The sequence below is a fragment of the Channa argus genome, chromosome 5, assembly GCF_033026475.1.
Source record: "Channa argus isolate prfri chromosome 5, Channa argus male v1.0, whole genome shotgun sequence".
In the NCBI taxonomy this organism is placed as follows: Eukaryota; Metazoa; Chordata; class Actinopteri; order Anabantiformes; family Channidae; genus Channa; species Channa argus.
The window spans coordinates 8919599-8941457 of NC_090201.1; the positions used below are offsets into that span (position 1 = coordinate 8919599).

The 21859-nt window shown below is 41.3% G+C and overlaps 3 protein-coding genes across 5 annotated transcripts in view; 1 reads left to right on the forward strand and 2 right to left on the reverse strand.

The window, feature by feature from the left end:
* Positions 1-4393: 4393 nt before the first annotated feature.
* On the reverse strand, positions 4394-9126 carry slc2a9l1 (solute carrier family 2 member 9, like 1). The gene is made up of 12 exons (XM_067505141.1): positions 9097-9126; positions 7898-7993; positions 7596-7756; positions 7393-7517; positions 7011-7140; positions 6622-6770; positions 6267-6454; positions 6045-6155; positions 5849-5950; positions 5680-5755; positions 5429-5556; positions 4394-5288 (listed from the first exon to the last, which is right to left on the reverse strand). Exons 1-12 carry the CDS (start codon positions 9118-9120, stop codon positions 5103-5105), a joined length of 1476 nt encoding a protein of 491 aa, XP_067361242.1. The 5' UTR covers positions 9121-9126; the 3' UTR covers positions 4394-5102.
* An 804-nt stretch (positions 9127-9930) lies between these two features.
* On the forward strand, positions 9931-13389 carry psmd6 (proteasome 26S subunit, non-ATPase 6). Its single transcript, XM_067505724.1, has 8 exons — positions 9931-10207; positions 10633-10838; positions 11446-11591; positions 11676-11895; positions 11997-12105; positions 12281-12449; positions 13004-13081; positions 13173-13389. Exons 1-8 carry the CDS (start codon positions 10063-10065, stop codon positions 13267-13269), a joined length of 1170 nt encoding a protein of 389 aa, XP_067361825.1. The 5' UTR covers positions 9931-10062; the 3' UTR covers positions 13270-13389.
* Positions 13390-14796: 1407 nt separating this feature from the next.
* The window catches only part of LOC137127566 (ataxin-7), a 30938-nt gene continuing 23875 nt past the window's right edge, over positions 14797-21859 (reverse strand). For all 3 annotated transcript variants that reach the window (XM_067504695.1, XM_067504693.1, XM_067504694.1), the window contains 7 exons: positions 21473-21792; positions 21244-21326; positions 19755-20038; positions 19449-19638; positions 19184-19305; positions 17875-19036; positions 14797-16590 (listed from right to left, as the gene is read on the reverse strand). In XM_067504695.1, the coding sequence (XP_067360796.1) occupies positions 16573-16590; positions 17875-19036; positions 19184-19305; positions 19449-19638; positions 19755-20038; positions 21244-21326; positions 21473-21792 (2179 nt within the window). In that variant the 3' untranslated portion in view covers positions 14797-16572. The remainder of the gene's footprint in view (positions 16591-17874; positions 19037-19183; positions 19306-19448; positions 19639-19754; positions 20039-21243; positions 21327-21472; positions 21793-21859) is intronic.

The window sequence follows — 21859 nt, forward strand, 5'->3', positions numbered from 1 at the left end:
GTGTTTATTAAAGTCTAATCATTTAACAATTATGATAGTATCTATTAAAAATGATTGAAAGAACTTCATTCACCCATAAACCTTTCCATTCAAGGGCCTGTATTGCCTACTCGTGTGAAGTACCTTTCTATTGACATCCACTTCAAAATGTACCCATTTAATTAACAGCCATCCATATGCGTGTGTGTGTTTGTGTCTGTGTCTGTGTGTGTGTAGACCCAGATGCACAGTTGTCATGAGTTGAAGCTGTTTGAGTTGTTTTGGGAGACTCAAAAGCCATAATTACCGGTCCTTAGGAACGCAGAACGGCTGCAAATTACAGCTGCGCTCTGAGCAAACTAAAATAGCCTGATTCAATTATTCGCAAGTGGAGAATGCCATTGGTGTGTTTTCGCACACACACATACACACATACACAAAGCGTGGTCTCATAGACATGCAAGTAAACACAACATCACACCCTCCCCTTCACTAGCACGCACACAAACACGCACACTAGGCTAGTGAATAGAAGATGTGTGACTGACTGAGGCCTTAGCAGCAGTTTCCCCTTGTTCAGCCTCATCATGTGTGTTCAATTATCATGGCAAAACGGCACCAGAACAATGTCAACAGATGTACAAGAATATATTATGCATCAGTGAATTTACATTACATGAAAAGAAGAACACTGTGTCAACTGAATAGTTAAGTAACAGTGAACATTTTGAGAATAGATGCAGCCTGTTTTCAAGTTTTTCTTACGAGGGTTTTAGTCTTTTTTCCCGTGTGAATGCTCGTTTATTGACGTCATTCAGATATGCCCAGGATAATTTGCTCTATAAGGCCCATAAACAGCATACAAGTTAATGAGGGCAGCAGGGGATTTCCCCCCATGATCACCCACTCATAGAATCCCCTCTGTTCAGCAACTTAGTCCCACTGTCCAGTCTGCCAGGCTGATTCCTCTCCCGAGGTGAATGTGTTAACATTGTGTGACAGTAATCCAACTGTCCATCTGCCTCGTCTCGTCTCTTCTCCTCTCTTCTCTTTTCTTAGTAGTAGAAGTAAAGTAGTAAAGCACATTAATAGACTTGGATGCCATGACTGAACCCAATAATCTTAAAATGCACGCTTACCCATTTAAACATGACCTTTGCCCTCCCATTGGCCTTGACTACGACCAGTAACTTCTACTTATGAGTCTTATTCGAATGGACTTGACTGCAAGTCTTGGTGGCAACAAAGCAGTTCAATAGTGTAACTAGGACTCCTGACACACATAATGCAGTAATTAGAGCTCATAATAAGTCTCTATGGGGGCCCTCATTAGGCCTGATTGTTGTCAGCTACAGTGAGAGAAAATAATCACAATTCATATCCAGTGTTTGCTGAGGCTGACACGTGGCTCAGTGAAACGTTGCCAGGTTTGGGTTAATCCGCAGATCCAACAACTCGAGGGGCACTTTGCCATAATGCAGAACGGCGTGTTGGGCACTTCGATGCTGCGCTGCCAGAGGGCTCCGTCTGGTTCATGATATCAGCCCACTCCACTCCCTCTCGCTGTGACTCATTAACAAGCTCAGGTCTCAGGAGGGGTCCCATCTGTGTGCCACCTGTACGAAATCACCACAGCTAGAAGAATTTATTTAATGTAAGACATAGCTCACATTTGTTTGAGCGTTTTCCCTTAAGCACTTTACTTAAGTGACTGTCTGCTCACATGTTTCCTGCGTTTTCTTCTCTCTCTTCACTGCCCTCACCTCCTCTTTCTGACTCTGTGGCTGTTTAGCAGACACGATGGATGGACTGATTACTCATCTGACTCCTCTGATTGTAAATGAGGCAGAGAAAGTCTGGGATGCTGGCTTTAGAACGACACAGTTCTGCAAGACCTAAAAATGATCATTATAGATAATTTCACAAACAGAGCAGATTACACTTTTGAGAAAAGATATTAAAGATGAAATTAAGTATTTTGTCATTTTATTTTTTTGTTAAAAAGAAGTCCTAAAGTTTCAAACCTTAAGACCTGCTTTATGGCAAACCCTATTTTATAATAGCAATTAATAACAATTTCACCTGAATTGTTATGAAGAGACAAACATTTTAACTCCTGTTTTATTCGCATGCCAACACCCATTTTGCCAGACTAGGGGTCACCTTTTATGAGATGTTGGGGGCTATTTGTCATAGTCCAGCTGTGTGAATAACAAGAAGACTGGACCACACGAGTTGTGACTGTAACACTTTGTTTTGAAGCAACCAAACAAACAAAACAGAATTAAACAAAATGGACAATAGGGGGCTGTGAACAAAAAGCAAATGTAACTAAACCACACACGCCCACTCAAAAAGTTGAAACTAGCAGGCGATGAGGCCCCATTCAGAAATCTGAAATTGGGAATCTGAACCAACACTGGCTTCACCCCAACAATGGAAGTAGCAGGCAGCCCAACCAGGTAGGAGTTCAATCTGAACCCCTGAGACCACCTTCCAGATGAATGTAAGACCATGGAGGAGAAGTCTGTCCACGGGAATGTGCAACTTTTTAACTTCCTAATCCTATGTTATTTCAATTTCAATTCAATTCAACTTTATTTATATAGTGCCTATTTACAACAAAGTCATCTCAAGGCACTTCATACTTCAAGTCGAGAACCCAACAAATCCCACCGGGGTCAAGGCCACAGGCAACAGTGGTGAGGAAAAACACTGGAAAACACACAGCTCTAAAGCCGGGGACACCTGCAGAAAGGGACAAAGAGAGGGAGACGGAGAAGGAGAAAACACACAAAGTTAATGTCATACAGTGGTGGGACGTAAATGAATGGAGAGAAAAGAGAGGAGAGGAGCTCATTGCAGTTGAGGGGTTCCCCAACAGCCTAAAGCATCACAAATACAGCTAGTACAGCTAAAGGCTCTGCCTCCCACTCTACCTTTGGTACTTCTCTGGTACTTTCACTCCATTTCCCATTCTGGGAACCACAAGTAGGCCTGCATTCTGAGATCGAAGTGGTCTACTGGGATGATACTATGAGTTCTTTTTATATATGTTAGCGTTTGACCATTTAGAGCTTTATATGTAAGAAGCAGGCTTTTAAATTCTATTCTAGATTTTATGGGAAGCCAATGGAGAGAAGCTAGTGGAGGTGAAATATAATCTTTCTTGCTAATTCCAGACAGCTCTCTTTAAGACAGTTTAAGACACAAACTGAAATTGTGCTTCACCATTGACTAGTGTCAGTGTGACCTGCTAATTCCCGTGACATCTGCTCCTCATTCTCTTGCACTTAGTCAAAGCAGATGATATAGACACAATAGACAGTTTAATCAAGTGGACATTTGTGCAGCCTGTTTTCTGACATTGTTTAATTTAATATCCACACAGCTAACACAGAACAGCATGTGTGATCAGTGTACAACTTGAGACTTATGAAACAATGACTCATTTAATCTGTAACACATCCAACTGTGTTCACGCTCCTCTGATTTGCAGCACTGCTAGTGAGCTCAGTGTTGCCAGGAGGAGAGAATGATGGCCTTTATTTCACCTTTCCTTTGCTGTGCATGGGTTCACCACTGGAGGAAGATTTGACTTTCTGCATGAGTCTTAGTGAAGGATGTGAAAAATATATCTTCAGGAATTGTAAAATGCGGCTTTTCAGTTGAAAGTTAGAAAACTCTAAGGTGCTTTTTCTTCTCCCGTGGCATAATACAGCATCTGATCCAAGTAAAGAGCAGTGGGAAACTAGTTGGGTAGGGATAGTTAACAAGAAGAGGAGGGGGCCCTGAGAACCAGAATTGGGATCCACTTTTTAAAAGCAGAACAGACATGCTCTGACATTAGTTTCTTTTTAAAATGAATAATTATAAATTAGACAAATATTTAGAGGAATGGCTGTGTGTTACTCTCAGGAGCAATACAGATTTTACATTTTAGATTAGACTGGTTTACCTCTTGAACTCTGATGAAATAAATAAGGCTGAAACAAAATGTCCCCAGATAATAGCTGAGTGGAGGAATGACACTTGAAAAAGAAAAAGAAAACAATACATAACGGAGGACATCAATTTCACAATTGTGATGCAACGCTAATGGAAAGCCAGCAAAGTTAGCATTCTGTAACTTAAGTAGGCTACAAAAGTTAAGTTAACATACCAAATTAATCTAAAAATATTGGTTATGATTATAGTAATGATGTTCACGGTTGGTCAGGCTAGTGTGTCTCAGCAGAGGATTAACACTGCCATCTGTTGTTGATACAGGGACACTACAGCTGCGTCAATTATCTAAAAACCATGAGATCCAAATATATTCTAAATGTCAGCCGTTCATTTACCATGAATGTTACTTTTATTTAGTAAGTTTTATTGAATATTAATTACAGATTCATACATGTATTGGGTTTTCTTTAAAGGAACGAAAATACAGCTTTTGCAAGAATGATCAGCTCAATCAGACAGCTCTGTTACTGGCAATCACATCCCCCAGAGTGCTAAACTGTGGGGAGAGAGGGTTCAGCGGCTAACGAAGACCTTTCAGCTGCCGGCCTGTGATCGAGAGGAGGAAAGTCTCATAGATTTAAGTATATGTTATTAAACTAGAAAGCTAAAGGAAACTTGAGGTGAAGATGAGTCACAGCCCAGGACTTCTAAACATAGAACCTCTAAAGACCCCTTCAGATACCTGTAAGCTCAATCAACAGGTCATAGAGAAACAAAAGAGAAAAAAAGTGAAAAGAGTTGCATGATGTCGTGGGACTATGTGGGACAGTTTCCATTAATCCGATTCCCTCCAGCAGTCAAAGTACAGACAACAGAGTCAAAGGGGGAGCAACAGAGCTGTGGATCATTTATTGCTGGAAAGCACAAGGAGTGAAAGTACTGATCTCTTGGTGACAACGTTGCAGCTGCAGGTGCAATAATGTGTAACTGGCCGTTATCAGTTTTTGCTACTGCTTGTTAGATTGTAAGGATTGAGTGTTTAGAATTACCGAATGATATTTGGCAAAGAATAAACATAACAGTTCAATACTGTTCAGAGGTTTGCTCTGATCGATTAGCTCAAGGTGGTGCATCATTTCTTATTTTAAAGTTCCTGTTGGTGTATCAAGGCTGACTCATAATTTGGTTTCAATGCTTTTTTCCTCTGCAAAGGATTTCCCACAGATGGTGATGGCGTTAAAGTCCCCCGAGATCTCCAGCACGGTCCTCCCTTTGGTCTCAGGCAGAAGGAAGAAGGTGTAAAGACAACCCAGCAGGCACATACAGGCACACAGCACAAAGGAGTAGGCCTTAAGGGTATTCTGGGACACAAACAAGGAGAGAGGCATCGGAATCTGCTATCTAAATCCACAATCTATGCCGTTAATAAAAATCCAGTTTATTAAGTCTAAGTCAAGCAAAATGTGTATCAGCTGCAGGTTTATTTCAGGTCAGTACTCACAATAAGGAATGGGAAGACGAGGCCCACAATGGCAAATAACAACCAGCGATGCATCCCCAGGAAGACAAATGCTGCCATCCGATTGGACTGGAGAAATATCTCACTGTTGAGAGCAGCCGTAGCTCCAGCTGAAAGAACCACAGGGAGGACACAGGTGAGGGAATTTCTTATCTGTGCACACAAACATCTTTTCTCAGTGTCATGAATTTATTTCAGCAGTCAGCTCCGTGTGTACACCGTAGAGCTCGTACCAGGCCCTCCACAAAAGCAGATGATGAAGAGGACGACCAAACCGGACGTAATGTAAGGAACCCAGTAGTTAGAGTCCTTTGTAAATGAGAATTTTTTGTGTGTTAATATTAATGCAAAGGTTTTTGCTCTCACCACATCATGTAAGTCAGAGATTGTTCAGTGGTTTACCTTCAGGTTAAGCGTGACAGTGATCAGCACACAGATGACAGTCAGGGCACCATAACCCCCAAAGAACAATGGCCTCCGTCCTTTGTGATCAATTTGGAGCCCCTAAGACAGAATGACAAAATTACAAAAAACAAAATATCCAACTGTTCGGAACAGAAATCGACAAGCTAAACTGCACATGGAGGGATGCACTTACCGAACAGATTGAAGAGCTGATTTCAGCTAAACCAAGACCGACAATTATGTAGCAGATCTTGTCTTTTGGTACACCTGCCTTCAGGAAGATGTCAAAAGAGAAAATACTAATCTGGGGAGAAGAAAAGATGATTGTTAGACTTTAAGACGCTGTTAAATTGAACATGGAATTAGACATTATGCTGCATCTACTGCAATTAGTCGATACTCAAATTGCACTCACTGCAGGCATCCCAGACAGCTGGCTGCAACAGCAGATGACGGATATGGTGATAAGCTGCCATCGGACAGACCTGTCCCTCAACAGCTGCAGCAAGCTTTTTGGTGGGGCTGCCTCAATGGCCGCCTGCTCAGCCAACATCTCCTCCATCTCCTGTTTGTAGTCACCTTGGCCCCACAGACTCTGAAGAGCTGAAATTACGCATCAAATGTTTGTGAAATTTGTGAAATACTTTATATGACAAAATATAACTTATTGTAGATTTCATTATGCACTAGAAGGCATTACCTTAAAAAATTGGGCATTGATCTGCAGTACACGTTTTCTGATACTGACTGACTTGGGGAAATACACTCACCTTTTTTGCAAGCCTTATCATCACCTTTCTCTATGAATAAAAATCTGGGAGCATCGGGAAGAAAAGGCAACACTATAACCTGAATAACAGAGAAAAGTACAGGGACAGAAAGGATGATGTTCCACAGATCCTCACGGCCCAGGATTTCACTGAAAAACAAATGGAAGTGTTGCTTCTTAGTTGCTCTTCCTAACAAGTAAAATCGTTCTTTTTCCACAAGCAACTCGTGTTAAAGTTTAAAAAATTTACTCTAACTTTTGTCATCTTTTGTCTTGCTTGTCCTCATGTGGACCAGGAAGAAAAAAGTTACCAATAATTTGTACATTCTGTGTAGCTTTTGCTCTTGTCTACTGTTGTCTTCTCATACATATTGATAGTAAGTGTTTTACCTCAATCCAAAAAATTGTCCAGACAGTTTGCCAAATGACATAAAGGTTGCCGAGGTCAGGGTCACTATGCCTCTAATCTTTTTGGGTGAAATCTCTCCGAGGTACATTAAATGGATGCTGAGTCCCACACCTGCAAGAGATCAGGTCAGGTAAGACGTGGTGTATTTATGTATATCGTTTTACAATATATTTGCCAAGCTGTCAATTGTCATTTTATTAGACGGCTATGAGGTGGAGTTGTCGGCTGCTACAAAATTTAAGCCGGTCACTGACTGCAAATGGTTTGCAACCAATTATGTAAACTTTATTTCTGATATTGTTTTGTACAATTATGTGATCCACTGTCCAAATACTGTCATCTGCTTGGTACAGAGTATGTTACCTGCTGAGTATCCATACAACATCCTTGACACAATGACCATTTCATAAGATTTGGCCCTTTTACTTGTCAGCATGATTCCTCCTGAAGCAATGGAAATCAAGCTGTTGCAGATCAGTGCATTTTTTCTGGTGAGAGAGAGCACACATCCCTTCAAGGCTTGTAAAGGGTAAAGGATTGAATGCTGCCTTAATTCTCTCACTCACCGTCCCAGCATGCCTGAGAACAATCTGACAGTGCCAGAGCCACAGAGTGCCCCGAAAGCGTACATGGAAACAATAAGCGACCAGATCATCGTGACCATCTGTGGAGGGGGAGGCTCTTCATACCGCTCATACCAGCTGCTGTTGATGAAGCGCTGAATGAACTGTGGTGAAAGGTTCAAAAAGACATTCAAATGGAGGACTGCTCACTGTCTACAAGTGAAAGAGAGATGGCGCAGCAAACAAGCGGCTGAAGAAATTAAGTGAATAAACAATGAACAAATGTTGTCAGTAGATCATCTTACCGGGGAGGGAGAACTTATACCAGTGATGTGGTAGCCTGCTTGAAAACTTCCCCCCATTCCCAAAATAATGATGAGGACTAGAGCATTGCCGCGAGTCTACATGCAGGATGAGCACAAGAAAGAGGACTCACTATTATTTTCATTGTGCAGTGTTTACTATTATCACAAACCCTCTGTACTTTTAAGTCTAGGCCTAAAACCTTCCTCTTTGATAAACTTAGTTCTAGTTATGCTGCTATAGGCTTAGACTGCTGAGGGACCCAACCACCCAAGCACTGAGCTCCTTTCCTCCTCCCGTCCCTCAATTCTCACCTCTCACCCCACATTTGTCACCATTGTATGACATTAACTTTGTTCCAGCTGGAATCTTTTCCTGTGCCAGATCTTTCTAAAAATGAAATTGATTATATTTATATTGGCTATGTATCAAATCTTAAAACCTCATTGTCAACAGAAATGGGTAAACAAAGTACAGTTATAGTCAGTAGTAAACTTGAGTAACTTTAAAAGTAATTTGTTATCCTAATCCTAATTTGTAATATATTCGTAATAATTCAGGTGTAATGTTTAACTTGGGATAATTTCACCATCACTATTAAAATATTTAAAACATTAAATCTGTTCCTGATGCATATAAACAAATGTAATATTAACACAGGGACTGTACTTTAATAAACAACCTGTTAAAATAGGAATGCTGTTAAAATCTGATCAGCAAAACAACTGATAACTTGTAGGCTTTTAAGAATATCCAAATAATACCAGTTTGGACTGCTCACAGATTGAGATCATGCTATAATCCCACCATTTTATAATTCAATGTATTAATTCAACGTATTATCATACATATCATAAAATTGCTCATCTCTGAACCTGCTGGTATAGTGTTTCTGTTTTGAACATAGGATTAAAAAATAACTCAGAAACAAACTTGCAATGACTCAGCTTAAACTGTGATTGGGATAAGTCACTGAGATCAGACAAACACTGAAAACCACCCAATTTCCTAAAACAGTGTGTTTTTTTTTTTATTATCCCTGTTGAAAACATTTGGTTAGAGCTAAAGTTTGACATTAGTTTGCACAGAAAACACAGTAATGCTTGTTAAAAACGGACATAGATATACAGATTTCTAAACCTGTCCCGTGAACACTTACACTCCTATTAGACAGATAGAAGTAAATTCAAGAAAAACCTACCAACTGTTGCAGCAACGTTTCCATTTTCTCTCTATTACAATGGACCTTGTAATAACTGTCCTGGAAGCATGCTCTTTTCTACATCTCTATTCAGAGGCTGGTTAATATTAACTTTTCAGACTTTCTGACTAAAAATAAAGTAACCAGGATTCAGTAAGTCACTGTGACAATGATGCCCCTATCTGAGTCACACATCTGTGTTGTGCAGTGCTGGGGTCTTAGGGGCAGCCTTGCTTGGCACTGGTCACCCCCAAACTCTGATTGGCCCCCAGGTGCTTCCAGAGTAGTAGATACCTGCTGTAAAACTTTCACATAATTAAATATCTGACCCCAGTGTTGTGGACCAGACACAGGTTTAGTCATTGACATGTGCATATTATTAATGCACAAGTGTAAAACAGTTTTACACACTACAATGCCACTAATGGACATCACACTTCCAAACAAAATGTGTTTTTTTTCTCCTATAATTTTGTTATTCGTAATTCAGAGAGACAAAAGGTATTCAAGTTTTAACGCTAACAGGATCATAAGTTCAGTAAATGTGTAAACTGTGGGTCCAAACATTCAAAAAGAAGGAACAAACTCCACGCACATTAAAAAAAGTCATTAAAAACAATGTCTTAATTTTTTTCCCCTCTTGTCTGCAGGTAACAGTGGCAAAATTGACAGACACAGACCTACAAACTATTCATACTGCACTTTCATGTAGGTATTTTCAAGGTGAAGACACATTTTAAGCTCATTCTCTAGTTGTAGTTGATACTCTGGTCCGACAGGGGGCGCTCAACAGGAACGTGATTAGTGAACATGAGGCTGTGTCCGCTCTTCTTCCGCTCTGTGACGGACGCTCCGGCGGAAGCAACACAGTTCAGTGTTTTCTGTAGTCATCGTTGGCTATCTGGTTACTGTCTACACAAAGGAATCCTTCGCTTTTCTGTGTCTGCCTGTATATTAAGACTAAAGATGCCGTTAGAGAATCTAGAGGAGGAGGGTCTGCCCAAAAACCCCGACCTGAGGATAGCCCAATTGAAGTTTCTGCTCACAATGGACGGTCACCGACAGGATGCTAAAGTGAAGACCGAGCTCATGGATGCTATTAAAGCTAACAGTGAGTTAGCATTTCACTGCACCGACTGACTTCCCACTGCAGTCTCACTAACCTAGTTGTTATATACATGTCTCTGGCATCAAAGTAACGTTACACATATACTTATAGATGATGCCAAGGTATAGTTTATTTTAAAGAATGAATGTTAACTAAACGTTTTCCACTTCAACGTAACGATCAATAGCAATACCAGCTAACGTTATTAGCAAACGTCAGCTATCGTTAGCCACCGTTTTATATTTATTTAACACGTTTATTCAACATTTAGCCTGGCTATAATAAAGTTTGGTTTACTTCAGGAACCTAAACAATAGCTCACTTTTAATAATGAAGCCACATTTAAAATCATAAAAGAGAAATGTGGACAGATGTAGCTTAGCTAACGCTAACTTTGAACTAAAGCAATTAACGCTTTTCTACTTCAGACATGGCGCCGTATTACGAAGGTCTGTGCAAGGACCTGAAGTGGCCGCTGGACAGTGACCTGCTGAGTAAAATGAAAAAAGCTAACGAAGAGGAGCTGAAGCGTCTGGATGATGTGTTGGAGGATGCAGAGAAGAGCCTGGGAGAGAGTGAAATACGAGACGCCATGATGGCTAAAGCTGAATATCTGATCAGAATTGGAGACAAGGTTTAATTTCCCTTCAACAGCTGCTATGTAGAAAAGAAATATTCTGAATAATGAAACACAATAGAATAAGACTCTGTCAAAAGCATTTTTTAATCCCGTATAATTAGGGGTAAATCAAACAGCTGAACACCACTTTTATGATTTTTATTTGAAAAATTATGCCATTGTTGGACTACAGTATTTATAGTATATTTAAAAACAATTGCAATTATTAGGCTAGGAACAAGCTACACCGCAGTCTCGTGACTTAGCGCCACAGCCACTAAACGTCCAATTTGTAATTTGTTTTAACAAAATTAACTCTTCCTCAAAAGCCTTTTTACTTGTAGTGACCTGATATAAGAGAGTGATCAAGCTATAAACTCAAACCCAGCACAAGTGGGTCATTTACTGATAAATATTATGTTGCTTAGTACATCTTAAAAATTGTGTGTTAACTACAGACACAATTTCAGGCTTTTAACCAAAAACCCCATAGATATAGATGTAGGATGAGGAAACTGGAAATGCAAAAATGCTAACTAGATTCTGGGTTTTAGGACTCATTCCTACAGCACTTTATAGTAAAATAATTAAGGTGGTCTCTCTATGTCTTGTGCGCCAACAGGAGGGTGCCCTAACAGCCTTCAGAAAGACCTATGACAAGACAGTGGCTCTGGGTCACAGACTAGACATTGTCTTCTACCTGCTGCGGATTGGCCTCTTCTATATGGACAGTGACCTCATCACACGCAACTCGGAGAAAGCCAAGAGGTGATAATAATATCTAATATGTATGTTCCTGCACATTTCCACCGATTGTGTTAAACACTCATCTTGCTATGCATCTTTCTTCAGCCTCATTGAGGAGGGGGGAGACTGGGACAGGAGGAACCGTCTTAAGGTCTACCAGGGTCTGTACTGTGTGGCAATCAGAGACTTCAAGCAAGCAGCTGAGCTCTTCCTCGATACAGTCTCCACCTTCACCTCTTATGAACTCATGGATTACAAGACCTTTGTTACTTACACTGTTTACGTCTGCATGATCGCCCTCAAAAGGCCTGACCTCCGTGAAAAGGTAGAAGAGGGATGGAGTGTATGCAATCACAAGATGCTCTCATGTAAAATTGTGTGCAGTGCTTGGTTTTGGGACAATGTTTTAAATGCGCTTCTCTGCAGGTAATAAAGGGAGCAGAGATCTTAGAGGTCCTACACAGTCTGCCTGCTGTTCGCCAGTATCTTTTCTCACTTTACGAGTGCCGTTACTCTGCCTTCTTCCAGTCTCTGGGTGAGTCTTTGTTTTAACTGTTTTCCTAACAATGTCTCATGTTTATTATTCTCATTTAAATGTACTTATTCTGGTTGGGACTTTTACTCATTAGCACCTTTCTGTTGTCATATTTATGCTCTGCTGCATCTTGACAATATAGAAATGACTGAGAGACTTTGTCTTTGTACTGTAGCTATGGTGGAGCAGGAGATGAAGAAGGACTGGCTCTTTGCACCACACTACCGCTACTATGTGAGGGAGATGAGGATCCAGGCTTACAGCCAGCTGCTAGAGTCCTACCGCTCTCTCACCCTGGGATACATGGCTGAGGCCTTTGGTGTCAGTACAGAGTTCATTGACCAGTAAGAACCAGTTCATCATCTTGTATACGACCCTTTTGTCACCAACTGTGCTTTAAAACGGGTGTTTCAGTATGTTATCCCCAGGTGACCGACCCATCACAAGCTAATTTGTCTAACCTTCAAGCCACCTCTGCTGTTGTGCGTGTAGATTTATTTGATAGTTTCAAATAACAATATGTTAAAAATGAATCTTTTTAGTTGAATTGGTATTTTCCGATGGTATGAGGCATGAGGTTTGGATGAGGTTACTAGCCAGAAATTGTAGAAACCTGTAGGTGAAATAGAAACCAGTAATCTGTTTTTGTTATTCTTATGCCATCTTGCTTTACAAGGGCCTGTGCATATATTCTAATTTACCTCTTATCAACATATTCTTTTTAACACATTGTTTTTTATTAGGACATAGCTATTTATTTTTAGCAAAAGTGAATGTGTGCATTTCCCAAAAAACTAGGAATAAGTATTATTTTTTTCGTGTCGTATGCTAAAGTTCTAGGCAAACACGTTAACTGTTTTTGTTGTGGTCAAGTAAACTAAAACATCTCATTTCTCAGGGAACTGTCCAGATTCATAGCTGCTGGCCGTCTTCACTGTAAAATTGACAAAGTGAATGAGATTGTCGAAACCAATAGGTAATGTTTTTGGTCTTCAAACCTCAGTACTGATCTTAGTAAAAATGATAACCAGGTGCAAACCTCTAAATCTTTTTACTGTTCTCCTCAGACCTGACAGCAAAAACTGGCAGTACCAGGAAACAATCAAGAAAGGAGACTTGCTGCTAAACAGAGTCCAGAAGCTGTCAAGGGTTATCAACATGTAACCACAGGCAACTTTATTATTTACAGCAATGGAGACTTGCATTGTTCTTGTTAGCATACCCAAACCTGTTGTTTAACAAAGTGACTTATATTGTGTATATAATAAAAATTGTTTAAATGTTGCATTTCTCAAGTTTGCTTTTTTCTTTTAATTTTAGTAAAGAGGCAGAGACATATTTTCATATAAATAGCAGTATAAATTATTTTATTTACAGAAACTTGTTACAAAACAGATATACTATACAATCTTTTTCTTTAAATATTAATTCTAACCTGTTTTGTTCATGAATTACATAGCAGCCAATACATAAGTCCAGCTGAAAATGATTCTGATAATGTATACAAAAAAAGGAAATTCTATACACACTATGAAGGGTGGATTTATTTCCCCCCCACACATGAACTGTATTCTCTCTTTCACATTCCAAGTCTATGCTGCCAATAAAAGAAAAAATCTAGTGACAGTTCCATATACTGGAAACAATGGTCAAGATATCAGTGGAGTTTAAGGGTAAACAAAACACTGGGAAATAAGTTTAACATACAACCCCAGTAAACCACAGGGGGCTGCTGCCACACACTGAGGCTAACAAAATTTCTCTCTTGTCTAGAAAAGTTGGATAAACAAAAACTAAAGTGTTTCATACTGGGCAGCTGACAAGCTCTGGTTTTGCCACATTTAGGGTTCATAGGCAGATTTAAAAGCAAACTCCTAACTTCCAACATTCAAGTAAGGTAAAACAACCGAAAGAATACTGTCCTCAAACAGTCAGGCACTTTCTTTATTTGATACATCTTTGAAAGTTGTGATTCAAATTACTTGTTTGGCAACAATGATGCAAGCAGTTGGACTGTTAGAAGTTTTTCCATGTCCTTGCAATGATTGCTCGAGTCCCTCCAGCCTTTATAAAACAAGTGTTTCAATCCTGAAATGTGTTTAAGGTCTACAAAGTGTCTGACTGAAGAGTTCATGGAAACTGGTTGGACAACGGGCACAGCTTCAAGCCTGCAGGACATTTAAAATCACAGGCTAATTGGGTCACATAGTAACTTTTATGTTTCATAGGCAACGTAAAATGTCTTATAAAAGCACATGTGATTGAGACCTTGAAAAGTGAATAAAGGTATCCTCATACAGACGCATGCTACAGTGGCAACACTTTGGACCTTTGTTCTTTAAAGAATCTCAGTACATGATTCATGAGATGCTTCAGCTTCTACATATAGGCGTATTGCATTTTATCTACTTGGCAGTGAACCACTTCAAATTGTCAAGTTTTTTTCGTTGGTTACTAAATAAATAATGACTTTTTTAAAATTGTACCAAAAATTCAGCCTGTACGAAAAATGCCTGTGCAAAAATACATATTTCACTATGTACAATTTGTTAACAAAATATGTATTCTCAAATAGGGATACTTCAATACTTGTTTGATACATAGGCTACAAGAAAAAAAAAAAGCTTTTTTATATATATATATATATATATATATATATATATATATATATATATATGTGTGTGTGTGTGTGTGTGTGTGTGTGTGTGTGTGTGTGTGTGTGTGTGTGTGTGTGTGTGTGTGTGTAAAAAAAAAAAATCAAAAATAAAATGGTCTCCTCTACTTTTCCACACTGACATCAGTGGAGGGTCCATAAATCAACAGGTTGCCAAAAGCTTAAACATGTCCCGTGAAGCCATCTCCATGAATCTCACACCATAGAGCCCACTTTCCTAAGTAAGCTAACATCCCAGTGAAATGGGCAAGTATTGCCTGATTTAAGACTCCATTTTGACAAAGGAATAGAGTACAATGCAGAGCTATCTGTTCTACTGCAACAAATCTCTTCTCAACATACACCAACATAGTGTTAGAATGAGGCATTGAAACGTGAACATCCAGAGCTTGGGTAGTGGTTATACAGAGGAAGGACAATCATACCTACAAAAGACAGGTGACGTGCATAAAGTTTGCTCCAGTTAAGACGTACCATACCTGATTACCTATGAAGGACAAATAAAACATTACAATTCACATCTACCCACAAGCAGCTGTGAAATTTACACAGCTGTATGGGTAAAAAGTAGGTAAATGTGGCAATAACTATATGGTTTGCACAGATTTTCTTCATATCCACACAGGCAATGCACCATCACTGCTTCATGAGCAAGATTTCCTACCTTTTTAGGTTACAAAGAAATAAGTAGTTGGCAAAGCTGATAGCAGCTTTTGGCTAGCTTTGTGGACAACTAAGCAGCGCCTGTGGAGAAAGTAGTTATTTAGTGCTGTTCACAGTTGGTGGCAGGTCTACTGTGGCTATTACTCTGCACAATGAAATGATCCAGAAAACTAACAGGTGTCCACAAGAGCAAGCTACCTTCTCTAACAAAAGATTAAATCCAATGGGCACATCAGGCGTCCTTTTCACATTTGAAAGCACAACTGTCTTCATCAGATCTACAAAGACTCTTTGTAGTTCAGTGTAAAAAGCTCATAAGAAATCATAAAAAGGTAACACTTGCATAATTATTCTGGGCAATTTACCAGATCGTCCCTCCGGGTTTGTCTTAGGCTACTGCGTCTATTTCGAGTTCACTCAACTTGTTGCAAGAGCTGCCCAACTAAAAGAAAAGTGAAACAACAAGGTGATTGTGTGTTGTTTAAGGTGTTGCAAGTAACAGTTTGCTGCTCCTCCTGCTCTCCTTCCAAGGCTTCTGAGATCAGGCGCTGGGGGTGTAATTAAGTTGGAAATTCCAGTAGTCCAGCAGAATCTGACATGAGAAAAATACTCGTACACGCACGCACATTCACACACTCATTCTTTAACAAACACGGAAGAGATCGGCTTGTTGTCTTCCCAGTTGCTCAGCATCACGGTGGCTCGTTGCAGCAGCCCTTAACCTGAACCAAATTTTGGGTTTTGAACTACAGCTCAAGAGACCCGGGGTTGTTGCTATTGTTCCTCCTACTTCTGACCAGACAGGAAGACCTCTCAAAGTTCTGGGACAACACTTGCATGGGGAGGTCCTTGGCTCACTCATTAGACCCCTGGTGCTCCAAGCTGCTATCCCTAACAGTACCCCCCAACCCACCCACCCCACCCACACACATGGCTTTGGGAGAAATAGTAAGGACCACATTGCCTTCACTGGACAGTCCAGATCATCTCCACCCTGAGGATTGTGGGAAGCTGAGAGTAATGTGGGTTTGATTTTAGAAGGCCTCATTCAGTTCCAAGCAGTATGCAGACTCCTCTAGGCAATAACCCGTCTGCCTGCTTGTGCCACACAGTGAAGCCACACACCGCTGTCAGGGACGAGCCTTTGGCTGAGGGAGAAGAAAAAGAATCTATATGACAACAGTTGTTAGATAACCTGTCTGTATACAAGGTTTGTGCTAAACCATTAACTACTTAGTTCAGTAAATGTAAAACATTATTGCAAGAACAATTGGTCTTTAACATCTTTAGGTGGACATGTGAAACTCTACTAGTGTGAAACTCAAGATCTCTCGAAATGACTGCATTTATATGCACTTAAGTAACCGGGTTACTCAGAGAAATCAGCTTTGTTGGGTAATAGGGGAACAGTGTTTATATGCACTTAAGTAACCTGGTTACGGGAAATCAGCGTATACATGCAGCAGAACTGTATCTTCTTCTTTTCCTTTCGGCTGTTCCCTTTCAGGGGTCGCCACAGCGAATCATGTGCCTCCATCTAACTCTATCCTCTGTATCCTCTTCACTCACACCAACTAACTTCATGTCCTCCCTCACTACATCCATAAATCTCCTCTTTGGTCTTCCTCTAGACCTCCTGCCTGGCAGCTCCAACCTCAGCATCCTTCTACCGATATATTCACAATGTCTTCTCTGAACATGTCCGAACCACCTCAGTCTGGACTCTCTGACTTTATCTCCAAAACATCTAACATGCAGCAGAACTGTATGATGACAGAAAATGCTTTTTTTGACTTCTCTCTCACTCTCTCTCTCTCTGTCTGAGTGTGAGTGTTCATGTTGCAGCAGAGTGACAGCGCAGGGGGAGAGAAAGGAAAGACACATGCAGCTAATTGGACCTTACGTGTACCGTCTGAAAAATGAGGCGGCTTCATCCCATTAACGATCTCTACTGTCATTCATTCATTCTTTCAATCAGCTGTGTGCAGCTTACTGTCTGCAGCCTTTGGTTACGCACATGTGCAGTTGTAGAAACCTGGTTATGTGTATACATGCCAGATCAGCGCTCTCTCACAAATCTAGCTGGAGAAACAAGGTTGCCCTATTCCCCAACCCCATTATCGGAAACCAGCTTTCCCTTTTATGGGACACTTAAAAAAATGCAGTCATTGTCTTCATGTAGAGCTGTGACTTCTCACCTCATGCCTGCTTCTTCACATTATATGGAAAAAGCACCACCAGTCTCGCTACAAACTACACACTGAAAGAGTCTAACAGCCCATTATTTTTTAGTTCACTGCAGTTCAAGCCCCAAATGTATTCAAATTACACAAAAAATTTGGCATATTCTGGCCAATTTTGTTGCTTTGTGGCCAATGTATAATATTACAAAATAAATGTTAATAAAATGCACTCTGGACAAAAATACCCACCTGATGTAAATGGGAATTGTTGGGCAACCCTGGTGTCCCTGGAATGCTCCGCCCATGCTTCCCATGGATGTTGTTAATAGCAGGTGACTTGGCCACTTTAGGTCTACCTGGTCCGGGTCCTCCTCCTCCTCCTCCTCCTCCTCCAAGCCCCCCCCCACCACCTCCACTATTAATGCCACTAGATGCAGGTGAGCTTTTGCGCTTCTTGCCCTCCAGGCGCCCATCTGAGTGGTGGCTGAAGCTGGTGTGGTGGCCAGATGAGGACTGATGGTGGACAAAGGGTCCCAGGGAGAGGGTAGAGTCACTGCTGTTCATCACCACACTCATACGTTTGATGGACTCTGCAGGGCTTCCTGAGGGAGGACCTCGTGCAGGGGGCCCTGAAAAGCCACCTGCTGAACCTCCAGAAGGCTCAGCCTTGAGGCTAAGTGAGTTGGTCCGCACAGTTGGGCCACAGTTGAGCCCCACACTGTGGACTCCGCTGTGGGAAGTTGATAATGAGGTGGTAGATGAAGGACCTAATGAGCTGTGATGGTAGGTGCTCCCTGAGCTGCTGACATTTGCACAGTTCTTCTTGAAAGAGGAGGATGATGAGGAAGAGTAGTTGGGATTAGAAGAGGAGGATTCAGAGGAGCCATGGGATGAAGAGAGGAGAGAGCTATTCTTCCTCTTCTTCCCCGAGCTGAAGCTAGTGCTGCTACTGTTACTGTTGACTCCACTGCTGCACCCTCCAGTGGAATTGGGCATGGCAGGTGTGGATGAGCTAGGTGAAATGTCCTTGGGCCTGAAGGATGACGATGACTTGGTAGTACTGTTGCTAGAGGAGCGGGACTTGAGCGCACGGCCTGAGGCTTGGGAAGGAGCTGAAGAAGAGGAAGAGGACGAGTGGGCTGAAGGCATCTGCGGCGACGAAGACACTTGTCGGGCCTGCGTGGTGCCATAGGCCGGGTGCTCAGCCCCACCCTGAGGGGAGCTGCGGGCATTTAAGGTGGTCCCATAAGAGAGCATTGACTTGCCCTCATACGATTGGCTATAAGGAGTCTGGGGCAAGGTGGCAGGGGGTCCCAGGAAGCCTGAAGTGGGAGTGCTACTGTGGGAATTTGTGCTTGTCCTATGAGTAGGTGCAACAGAGGAGGAGTTCTCCAAGGCCAAGGGGATTTTCCTGTGACAAAAAAACAACAAAACAAAACATCATCATTAGCTATGGCTGTTAACAAATCCAAAATTCAAACTATAAGCGACAAGACTAGCAATTATTGTTGTTGGGCATCAGCATCAGAAATATAAAATCTGAACTGGACAGACTCACTTCCACATCTGAGAGTTGACATGCTTGTCCATCATTGTCGTTAGGGCACATCGCACTCTGTTCCATCGCCGGTCAAAGGAGTAACAGCCTCTCCCAAACAGTCGACTTCCAAAGGTACAATACTGGAAACAAAGAATCTAATCAAGAGAACTCTTGTGCTTGTTAAATAATTAAAAAGAAAGTCTGCAATCCTTCAGTTAAACTATTACAACATGATAAAAGAGAAGTTGTTTATGGCTTGTCAGAGTAAGGTGATAGTTCTTACAGCTGCCGGTCGGGGGTGATAACCTGAATAGTGACAATCTAATTTGTCAGTGTTGTCCTCCCGCTCCTCGTTCTCTCCCTCATCACTAGAGGGTCGGGAAAATCCATCAGGTGTAGTTTGAAGATTATGTGGTGACTCGTGGACTACAGTGGGGTCTCCAGGGGTACCACCTCCATGACTGCTGTTTAAACTGAATAAACCATACAAAATGCTAAATTGTAACTGGGTTGCCTTACATCTCAGTGATAAAGGCTAAGTTTGTTTTGTTTTTTGAAAAAATATATACTGGTCTGGCATAACACTTACCGTGGAAGACCAGGGCTGTGATATTTGGGCTTGCTTAGTGGCAAAGGCTTGGTGGCATCTGGAGCGGGACCGTTGCCATGAGCCACCTGGTGGGTATCATGGGCAGCAGCAAGGTGGGAAGAGGAGGGGTGTGGGTCCCTGAGAGGGGGATTTTGCTGGGAATGGGGTTGGTGGAGTTCTCTTTCCCTCTCCCTCTCCCTTGCTCTGTTCTTGTGCTCCGCCAACAATGTGTCAAAGCGCTTTCTCCGGCCTGGCACTGCCCTCCGCTGGCTTAAGGAATGTGTCTGATGGGACATCATAAAAGTCAGTAGTCACATTTGGCAATAGAGGTCTGCTGTGGTTCCATTAAACCCCATTTTTATCACATAAACATCACTCAAAAGTTTTAATGATATGTGGGACATGTCTATGACAGCTGAAAATATATATAAAAAATATAACTGGTAGTAATAATTAGTAATAATTTATTAACAGTGAACACAGACACTACATGTAATTCTTTTTGTTTATCTCACAGACAGAAACACTGTAGAATGCACCTAATTGTGGCTGAAAAGAGTCTGAAATGTAGCAAATGTATTTATTGAGTACAGTGCCCCGAAGTTTTAAGAAATTAACATATAAGAAGCCTCTTTTACATATGCAGTTTCAGTTCGTGAATGTAACACGGCAGAAGCAGAAGTTACCTCACAGGAGAAACTTTATTTCAGTGCAGGATCAGTGCGCACCCAAGGCACAACATGATATGAAACAGTTTTTTGTCTCCAGCACATCAGAGCTACACAACTAAAAAAAAAAAAAAGACTGGAGCGGATCTGTTGGGTTATGGGATGTGGAGGGCTGTAGCTACACCACTGGTGCAAAAGAAAGCTAATTTTCCCTAACTTATCCCTGTAGCAGGATTGATAGGTTATGTGAACTTCCAATATTTGTGAGAGATTGGCTGGTGCAAAATTCATCTTCATTATATTTAAATATTCTGAACAAGGTTGGAACTGGCATGTACGGAGAGGGAATGTGAATGGTGACTGCACAGTTGATGTCTCGTAATCTTTTCTCTCCAAGCCCTTACAAACACATTTGTAAGTTTTTGCATAATACGTATTTGAAATATTTAAATGAATAATTGAAACATAAATGTAAATAAATGTCGTGTTAACACTTAAAGATGAAAATGAAAATTGCAGATAATAATAGATTATGAGAGAATTGTTCCGAGAATTTCTAACGCTACTTTAGCCAAGAACATGCCCCGAATTGGCAGCCAGCTGCTGTCATGGGAAAACCCCACCCAGCATCTTTTTGCTAATACACCATGTCTAAAAACATGTCTAAAAACTCCAAAAGAAAGTAAATAAATGGACGCTCTCTGAAAAGGATATGAATATTAGAATATCGAAGAACACTGCTAGCTGTGTGTTAGTAAAAATAATAACATGTTACTTGAAACCAACCGTAAAAAATCACAGAAAGCAGAAAGACTGGGTACCTTGCATGTTAGGGATCTTGTGCATGGTTTCCTAGCTGTCATATCCACAACACCACAGTGGATATCTGGATTGAACTCGCGTTCTGAAAACAAAGAGAGTGAGAAAGAGCCGTTACCCATACCGATGCCAAATCAACCCCTCTTTAGACCATTGCTAAAAATGAAGTGTTGAATGAAAAATGTCATAATCTAAAAATCCGTAAATCAGATCAGTTTTTGTCAAGCTCACCTGTGACTTTCTTGCTAATGTGGCGTCTGCTACTGGAACTGTCCTGCTTCTTGTCTGAAAGGACCGAGAGGTGGCCCTTGCCATTGGGAATCTGACCAGGGGCCAGTAATGGAGGCTTTGGTATGGAGGGACAGTTAAGGCCTGGTTTAAGGGCTAATGAGGAGGAGGTGGTAATGGTGGTAGTGTTGGAGCTCACAGTGGTGCTAGAGGAGGATGTGGAGGAGGATGAGGTGGTGGCAGGGGCAGATGGGGCCTGCACCAGCTTAGATGACGAGTCCACTCGCAGATGCATCTTCTCCACTTTGACAGCTGGGGTGAGGCTGGAAGAGAAGGTTACAGAGATGAAGAGGGCAGCAAGGAGGAAGCTGAGAGTTAGAAACACTGAGC

Excerpts from the sequence above, each read along its gene's own strand:
- slc2a9l1 (XM_067505141.1), bottom strand. The coding sequence starts at position 9,120 with ATGGAAACGTTGCTGCAACAGTTG. Across the intron at positions 7,141-7,392 it reads GTTGTATGGATACTCAGCAG|GTGTGGGACTCAGCATCCAT; the intron begins GTAACATACTCT and ends GATCTCTTGCAG. Across the intron at positions 5,951-6,044 it reads TCAGCTCTTCAATCTGTTCG|GGGCTCCAAATTGATCACAA; the intron begins GTAAGTGCATCC and ends ATTCTGTCTTAG.
- psmd6 (XM_067505724.1), top strand. The coding sequence starts at position 10,063 with ATGCCGTTAGAGAATCTAGAGGAGGAGGGTCTGCCCAAAAACCCCGAC. Across the intron at positions 11,896-11,996 it reads GGCCTGACCTCCGTGAAAAG|GTAATAAAGGGAGCAGAGAT; the intron begins GTAGAAGAGGGA and ends GCTTCTCTGCAG. Across the intron at positions 12,450-13,003 it reads AGTACAGAGTTCATTGACCA|GGAACTGTCCAGATTCATAG; the intron begins GTAAGAACCAGT and ends CTCATTTCTCAG.